Raw genomic sequence first — 8,769 nt, forward strand, 5'->3', positions numbered from 1 at the left:
TGGCGGGGTCTCCAGGGCCGAGGGTTTTCCACACAGGACAGAGATGATCTCGTGACTCCGGGAGCTTCCCTGGTGGCTTAGACGTGTTAAGTAGTTAGAATAGGGAAAAGGAGTCCAGAATGGCGGTGGCTAAAAGATAAGGAAGAGAAAAGCCAGTGAAAAGAGAACAAAGGAAGGTCGGACCTCAGGTAGAACAAACAACACTCTGGCTAACCCAATTTACATAGGGCAGGCCCAGGGTGGCTGGGGGGTGGGGTGGGGAACAAATAAAAAGAGGAGCCAAAGGGCTGGGGCTCCCCCCCGCCGCCCCCCACCCAGCACGCTGGGGCGCTCTTCTCTTCGGTCTTTGGGTCGACATGCCCTCACGCCTTGAGGATGGATTTTCCTGTTATTATCTAAATAAAATAGAGCTGTAACACGGAGCTGTAACACTGATTTGTCTAAGAGCTGTAACATGGTCCATTCGAGACCTGAGAGCTATAACACGGTCTGTCCAAGACCCGAGAGCTGTGACATGCCGAGGGCTTTAATGTCCGTCACTCCAGATCTTTGTTGTGACGAGACAGAACTGAGGAGTATACACTCATGTGACAGACATAAAGAATCTGCCTGTCAATACAGGAGACCCGTGTTTGATCCCTAGGTCAGGAAGACCTCCTGGAGAAGGAAATGGTAACCTACTCCAGTATTCTTGCCTGGAGAATTGCATGGACAGAGGATCCTGGCAGGCTACAGTTCATGGGGTCGCAAAGAGTCACACACAACTGAGCGACTAACAACTCTTCCTGAGGGTGTGACACCAGTCAGGGGGCTGCTGGATCACCGCTAGTCTGACTCTGCCTGGGAGGTCTAGAAAGGCTGGTGGAACAAAGAAAGGGAGGACATGGGTGCGTCCAGGCAGCCCTGATCACCATTGTGTTTGCACCCTGTTGGCCCATGGGCCTGGCGTCACCGCTGAGCATCACAAATGAGATTCAGGCTGTGGAGTCAGGCCAGTCATTCCTCTTCCTGCTTTGCTTCTAACAGCTGTGTGACCTCGGGCAGGTCTCTCCCCTTCTCTGAGCCTCAATTCTGGCTCGTACAATGGGGATGAAGATGCCCGCTTTCCAGGGTGGTGGGGAGGGACCACCTCCTTCAGGGTCCTGCGGGCCTCAAGTTCTCAGGAAGTGATGATCTTCTGATCTTCTGCCCTTCCAGGTGCCCGGGAGCTGCCCTCTGCTGCCTCGTCTCGGCCTCGCCTCCCGGGGCAGCATTCACCATGTTCTCCTGCGTGAAGCCCTACGAGAACCAGAACTACTCAGCCCTGAAACGGGCCTGTCTGCGCAGGAAGGTGCTCTTTGAGGACCCCAACTTCCCCGCCACCGACGATTCGCTCTACTATAAGGGCAGCCCAGGGCCCACTGTTAGGTGGAAGCGGCCCAAGGTCAGTGTCTGGTCTGAACTGGAGCTGAGACAGGCAGGCCTAGACCCACCTAGCCTGCAAGGGACAGTGGATGGCTGGGAGGGCTCACTCCGAGGCTCTAGGTGACAGAGAAAGTGGAGGGGCTGACGCAGGGCCTTCCTGCTGTCAGATTGCATCTGCATAGGGAGCCAGTTGTTCAGCTGCTCAGTCGTGTCCAACTCTTTGCAACCCCATGGACTGCAGCATGCCAGGCTGCCCTGTCCTTCACTACCTGCTAGTTTGCTCAAATTCATGTCCATTGAGTCAGTGATGCCATCCAACCGTCTTATCCTCTGTCGCCCTCCTCTCCTCCTGCCTTCAGTTTTTCCCAGCATCAGGATCTTTTCCAGTGAGTCGACTTTTTGCAACAGGTGGCCAAAGTATTAGAGCTTCAGCTTCAGCATCAGTCCTTCTAATGAATATTCAGAGTTGATTTCCTTTAGGATCGATTGGTTTGATCGCCTTGCTGTCCAAAGGACTCTCAAGAGTCTTCTCTAGCACTACAGTTCGAAAGCATTGATTCTTTGGCGCTCAGCCTTCTTTATGGTCTGACTCTCACATCTGGGCCTGACTACTGGAAAAACCATAGCTTTGACTATAAGGACCTTTGTCAGCAAAGTGATGGCTCTGCTTTTTAGTACGCTGTCTAGGTTTGTTACAGCTTTCCTTCCAAGGAGCAAGTGTCTTTTAATTTAAGGGAGCCAGGAGAATGGCCCCCAATTCTGTAGCCACCACTCAGCTTCCTTATGAGGGAGATGGGGCCCTCTGTTCTGCCACCCAGGGTTGTTTTGGGGATACAAATGAGGTGATGTGGATGTGACGTTTTTCTAGTATGATTAGAGTGACATTCAAGTAGAAGAAATTTACTTTGCTGATTATTGTCAGTGATTTTTGTAGTGATTTTGAAATAGTTATTTGCTGTACATGGAAAGCATTTTATTATGATGGTTAATCAGTAATAATAGTGGTAGTAAAAAATAAAAGTACTGCATAGAGTTGTTGTGAGCGTTTAAAGAGATGATGCATGAAAGTCTGGCACGGGGCCTGGCACCCATAAGACAGCTGTCATCATTTCTGTTGGAATCGGTGAATTATGGAGCATCTGGCTGGCGGCTCCCTCTGTCTTGGCCTGGGTCGCTGAGGCTGAAATGTGTTGAACAGAAGTATCTGGCCTCATGGCATGACCTCATCCTCTTTAACCATGATTCCTGAGTGTGAGAGTGGGTGCCCCAGGGGCCTGGGTGACGACTGAGAGGCTGCTGAAGGCCACCCCCAGGTCCCCCCCCCCCCCTTGCTGCACCATGAGCATCCTCCCTTCAGCGCCCGCAGCCGTGGTGGTGACACAGAGTTGTTCACACCAGAGGGACTCAGTGGTGGAGACAGTGATGGACCTGGGTGCCTGGAGCCAGGGAGACCCCCTGTCCGGCACTCAGAGGTGCTCACAGGAGGCATTGCAGAGCTGAAGGGTGAGAGGGTATGGTGTGAGAAAGACCTGCGCTTGAAGTCCTCAGGCATATCTGGGACTAGCATCGGTGGGGGGGAGTAAGGGGAGAGGAGGTCCGGGGCCCTGGGCTTGGTGGAGCTGAGCCAGGCCAGCTGTGCTCTGAGGCAGCGGGAATCACAGGCCAGATTCTCAACAGCATTTTCACGGGCAGATTTGCACTTTACGAAGTTCCCTCCAGCCCCCTGGACGTTTGGGGAAAGTGAAATTTAGTTTTTAATGTTCCTCTCATAGGCTGGGCTCTCAAGTCCCTTCCAAGACAGAAAATCCTGTTTTCTTAGACTAGGATACTTATGAGGTAGGGAAATTGAGTCCAAGAAGGGTGGGCACATGCTTCGATCACTCAGGGAGCCGGGAGCAGAGCCAGGCAGGGACCCAGCAGTCCTGCTTCCCCTGGCCCACCTGCCCAGTTCCAGAGAGAGCCTCCCTAGTGCCCCAGGGACTTCCACACCATGAGTTGCACTGCCTTGGTTCTCTGAGCTCCCAGCCGCCTCCTGGCTGGCCTGGGACTCCTGTCCTTGGCGCACCCCCAACCCCCATGCCTCCTCCCTCCTCTTTGGTGGGTGGGTGGGGAAGGAGGCCGGCCTCAAAAGGCCTTTGTGAGGCTTTCGGTGGAGGGGAGACACTGGAGCCCTCTGCCCTCCTCTCACCCCACTCCCTCGTGGCCCACCTCCTGGCCCTCTCCTGCCCTCTGGCCATCACCCAGGCATTTTAGATCCTGTGGCTCTGGAAGGAAGCTGCTGAAGCACTGCTGGGGTTGGTTGGGCTTGATACAGTGAGAAGAGGAAACGCCAGGCTGCCTGGGCTCAGCCACCTCTTGCTGTGTGACCCTGGTGGAGTCATCTGCCCTCTCTGGGCTTTCTGCCTGCCAGTTCGGGAGTCCTGCCTTGCACACTGCCCTGCATTGCCCTCCTCACCGGGCGTGGTGCCCAGTCCTCCACAGACATGCAAAGAGGAGGAACAGAGCTGCCCTGCCTGTCGAGGACTGGATGTGGAGGCGGGTGACAGGCAGCGTGTGGCGGTTGGTATTGAGAAGGAGGTGACAGAGTGGGGCCCAGGAGCAGTTGTGGGGGGTCAATTCTGGTTTGGAAGGCAGCTCAGGGCCAGGCACCGCTGCGTGGTGTGCAATGAGGGGGTGAGATGGTGTGGACCCGGGTGTGAGGGATGGGCGTGTGTACGTAGCCCTGCTCCACAGACAGGACACAGGACATGGGGTTGGTAGCCCCCAAGGGCCGGAAGCCATGCCCTTGCCTCGGGTAGGTGTGGCAGGGCCAGCCCAGTAGGGTGACCATTAACTCCCAGCTGTTTGGCCCTGGGCCAGTGAGATGGAACTTTGGCCCAAAGCAGCCACGTTGCTATGGAGTTCCACTTCCTGGGTCCTGTGACCTGACTGTTTACAAATAGAGCAAAAACCCAACTTTCTGGAAGGCCCGGGGGAAGCCGTTTTCACTCCTGTCCCGCCCCCAGCTCCTTCTCTTGATGTGAGTCTGGTATCCTTAGTCTGGTATTGTGGCCTTTCTGCTCTTGGGGGATCTCCTCAGTCAGCCTCCCTGTCTGCCAGCCTCCCTCCTCTTTCTCCCAAAATGGAATGAGGAAGCTGGCCGTGGAGCCAGAGGTGTGACCTTGAACGCGTCACTTTCCTCCCGTGGCCTCGGCTGCCTGCTCCGTGAATGGGGAGGAGTTCTTCCTTCCCCTGGCGTCTGGAGGTTGAGAGTCTTGAGGTGCTTGTGCTATTAGACACACCGGAGGCAGATGACAAACTTCCTTCCCTCGACCACCTGCTCCAGCGAGCCTGATGCTAGGGACCCAGAGTCGGTCCTGCTCGGAAGCCCCACCTCCTGTGGGCTCTCTGGTCCATTGCAGTCCCACCCAAGGCACCTGCCCCAGCCCACACCTCCTCCTCCTCTCAGCTCCAGTGTTTCTTGGTTCTTTACCATTCAGTAAACATTTGCTGGGCGCCTCCCTCAGGGACCTAATCGGGGAGATAAGAGGAGATGAGACACTGGAGGAGAAGGCCTGTGACTCAGGGAATCCCAAGGGGATGGGTAGATGGAGGGGTGCGTCCTCTTTTCTCAAGCCCAAGGCCTTAGTACCGCCACTTCTCCTCCCTGTGGGGTAGACCCCACCATGTCCCCCCATGCTGTGCCTTCCCCAATCTCTGGGGATAAGAGATAAGGACCCCAATCTCAGGTCCTTTGGAATCAAGAAAGGGACAAATCCAGGTCCCACAAACAGACGTCGGTTTTGGAACCTCCCAGGTTCTCGCACGGTGGCCTGGTGGTCTCCAGCCCTGTGTCTGGGGCTCAGACTCACACCAGCACCTGGAGAAGACGCTGCTTCCCGGCTGTGCTGAGTAGTAGTCTCCTTTATGATGTGAGATGAACAGTTTGTGCCGAGTCCAGCCACCTGGGCCTCTGCCCTGCCTAGGAACGGCCCCTCCTGGGTGCATGTGGGGTGGCCTCTGAGGAGGGGATTGCTGGGGAGGCGGGTCTGTGGCAGAGGCGACAGGGCACAAGCTGTAACCTCTGCCCTGCTTTCCATCCCAGGCAGAGGTCCCGCTTTCTTCCTGGACCTCAGTCTCCCGGTTGTCTAATTGATTCTGGTTATGATCTTAGATTCCGGGAGGGAGATGACTGGGGTGAAGGTGGATGGACGATGAGAAGGGGTGAGGGCAGAGGGGCTGAAGGTGCCCTGGACCTGCTGACCCCCCTCTTTCTACACCAGGCCTGGAAACCTGAAGTTCAGGTTCAGGGAGGAGGTGGTTATGGGCTGTGACCTGTGTCCTGTGGAGGTGGTTTAATAGGCTGGGAGAGACTGAGAGGTGGCCACAGAAGCAGGGGGCTGGGCCCCAGACAGAGGTCCATTGACCACAGAGGAGCGGTCATCCCAGCCCTAGGGGTGGCCTGGCCCAGAACCTGCCAAGCCCAGTCCCTGACACTGGCGGTGGGCAGAGCCAGGCCTGGACCCTGCCCTGGAGCTCGCAGGCTGGTGGGGAGACTCCCAAGGTGAACCTCAGTGTGGGCAGCGATGGGAGGGAGCACAGGTGGCTGATGTTGTCAGAAGCAGCATCTGTCTCCAGGCTGTGGCCAGATCCCATCTTGGGGGGAATTACGAGTTTCCATTCCTTTCCCCTCTGGAGCCTCCCTGCCCTCAGTCCGCTCCATGCTTGCTCTGCCGGCATCACCACCTCCAGGCAGTCTCCTCTGATCTCTCCCCGTGTTCCTGCTGTCACCGCTGGGCTTGTGTGGAGGGTTACCCTCAGATTTCTCCTCCAGGGCTCTGCCTGTGGGCTGGGGCTTTTCTGACTGGCTCTGTGCTCTGTCCCTAGCTGATGGCCCAGGACAGGTCGGAGGACAGATGTGGGTCTTGAGAAGTCAGGCCCTATAGTGACACAGGTGAGGGTCTGTGCTGCCCCTGACCCCTTGGGCTTATTGCCATATGGCAAGTCCCCCACGCTGGGCTGAGGACAGGTGCAGGGGGATGGGGAAGGGACAGTGGCCTTGTCACTCACAAGCCCTGGTCCAGATGGAGGCTCCGGAGCTAACTGTCTGGACTGGAGTCCCAGTTCACCTGTTCCTCCATGGCCTTTCACAAATGACTTAATCTCTCTGTGCCTTGGTTTCATCATCTGTAAATTGGAAATGTTAACCATGCCTATCTCTCAGGATCGTTCTGCACAGCTAGGCACACAGCTGGTGCCTGGTCATTGCAGGCTGTTTCTGATTGTTCCATTCAGGGTGTCCCAGGGTGGCCCCGGGTGCCTCCAACCTCTAGTAGTTTCTCTATCTTAAGCTGGCAGACCCACGCCTCTCCTGGTAATGGGAACACACCTTAGACCACCTCCTCCTCTCTGCTCCCTCCCGGACTGGAGGATTTGCCCCTGGTCTGTGCTCCCTCACAGGGCAGGGCTGAGACTGGAGCCAGGACTCCTGACCCCCCATGCTCAGTCTCTCCCAGGGGCCAGAGCCCTGTTCTGGGGCAGGAGGGCCAGGCAGGGACGGCTGGACCTGCCCACAGGCTGCCTCGTAGGTGGGGCTTAGTGAGGAGGAGAGCTCCGTCTCAAGGGCTAGGCTCTGTCTCATCTGTCCACTTGGCCCGTGACCCTGCACGTCACCGCCCCCTGCCTGACCTTGGCATCCTCGTCTGTGGAGTGGGTGGTCCAGTCTCTGGGCAGGGCCCAGCAGGGGGAGGGGTGCCTTGGAGATCACTTCCTGGGATGCCAGGCAGCAGCTGTCTCTCCCATGGTGGGGATATGACTGGGTCCTCCAGGTATGAAGCCTCCCTCCACACTTGTCCTGCTGACCCCAGGGAGGCAGATGGTGAGTCATGGCTTCCTCTGGCTAGGCTCAGCATGCGGGCCGGGCCTGGGAGATAAGATAAGGAGGGCTTCTGGAGAGCTCTCTGTGTTTCCAGCCTCAATGGATTTCCATGACCTGGAGCAGTGTTACTCAGATCTGTTGCATCCCGCAGTCCACGGTCCGTACTCTGGGGGAGCTGCCTTGCAGCTTGGCCCTGGTCACCCTGAAATCCCATCTGGAGTGCTCATACCCTCAGTCCGGCCCCACCAAACTCTTGATTTTCCCAGGCAGAGGTGGCAACAGGAGTCCTGAACACCTTAGTTGAGCTGATAGCTCTTTGCCCCGTGTTCCCCTGCCTCAACCCACTCCAGTATTCTTGCCTGGAGAATTTCATGGACAGAGGAGCATGGTGGGCTACAGTCCATGGGGTCACAAAGAGTTGGACATGACTGAGTGACTAACATTTTCACTTTCACTTTCCCCCTGCCTCTGTGACCTGTGGAGTCCTTACAAAGCCCTGCAAGTATAATAGTCTGCCTCCTTTGCACAGGGCAGGAAACGGAGGCTCAATGGAGAGGTTGAGTCATTGGCCCAAAGTTGCACAGCAGGAATTTGAAGTCTGTCTTCCTGACTCTGCTACCCTCTGCTGGCTGCTTGCGCTAGGACCTCAATAGCTCTGTGGACACTGAACTGGTTTAAGAGCAGCCGCTGAAGTGGAAGCAGGGTTGTGCTGTGTGGCTGTAACATGTTGTTCAACCTGTCTGGGCCTCAGTTTCCTCATCTGTAAAATGAGCACAGTGCCCACCTCTCAGGACCATGCATGGTGAGGATAGATCACGGTGCCAGCAGGAAGGAAGGCATGCCTCAGTGTTTACCTCCCAGCCCCCTATTGTCTCACTCCCTTCCCGGACTTGGAGAGTGAGCTGTAGAGTGAAGAAGCAGATGGGTGAGGAGGAGGGGTCTGGGGAGGCACTCTGGGAGCTCTGGGGGTATCTGCTCAGTTCTGCCTGGTGTCGGCTTGCTGTGTGCCCTTGAGAGTCACTGCCTTTCTCTGAACCTCCATTCCTTATTAATAAAATGGAATAGCAATGCCACATTTATATGAGATATCTAGAAGAGTCAAATTCATAGAGTCAGAAAGTACATTGGTAGATGCCCCAGGGGCCAGGTGGTGGGATGGAGAGGGGGGATGGGGAGTTAAATGTTTAATGAGGCTAGAGCTTCAGTTTAGGAAAGTGAAAAATCCGGAGACGGATGATAGTGAAAGTTGCCCAGCAGTGTGAATGTACTTAATGCCACTGAGCCATACAGTTAAATATTGTTAAAATGCTATGTTTTATATGGTGTGACTTTTACCACAATTAAAAAAAAAGCATTAAAAAAGAAATAAAATGAAAACAAAACCAAGGCCACACTGCTTGGATGGGGTGAAGGTCAGATGAGGCAGTCCGAGGATGCACCCACATGGGTTCTGGCGTGGTCGTCTGTCTCCCCGCTTCTCCCCGCCCTTTGCACTCATCATGTGTCAT

At 55.7% G+C, this 8,769-nt stretch overlaps 1 protein-coding gene across 2 annotated transcripts in view; it reads left to right on the forward strand.

The window, feature by feature from the left end:
• The window catches only part of CAPN5 (calpain 5), a 57,614-nt gene that overhangs the window by 15,293 nt on the left and 33,552 nt on the right, over nucleotides 1-8,769 (forward strand). For both annotated transcript variants that reach the window (XM_010831773.1, XM_010831774.1), the window contains exon 2: nucleotides 1,198-1,423. In XM_010831773.1, the coding sequence (XP_010830075.1) occupies nucleotides 1,259-1,423 (165 nt within the window). In that variant the 5' untranslated portion in view covers nucleotides 1,198-1,258. The remainder of the gene's footprint in view (nucleotides 1-1,197; nucleotides 1,424-8,769) is intronic.

This window comes from Bison bison, unplaced genomic scaffold (genome assembly GCF_000754665.1).
Source record: "Bison bison bison isolate TAMUID 2011002044 unplaced genomic scaffold, Bison_UMD1.0 scf7180017864531, whole genome shotgun sequence".
NCBI lineage: Eukaryota > Metazoa > Chordata > Mammalia > Artiodactyla > Bovidae > Bison > Bison bison.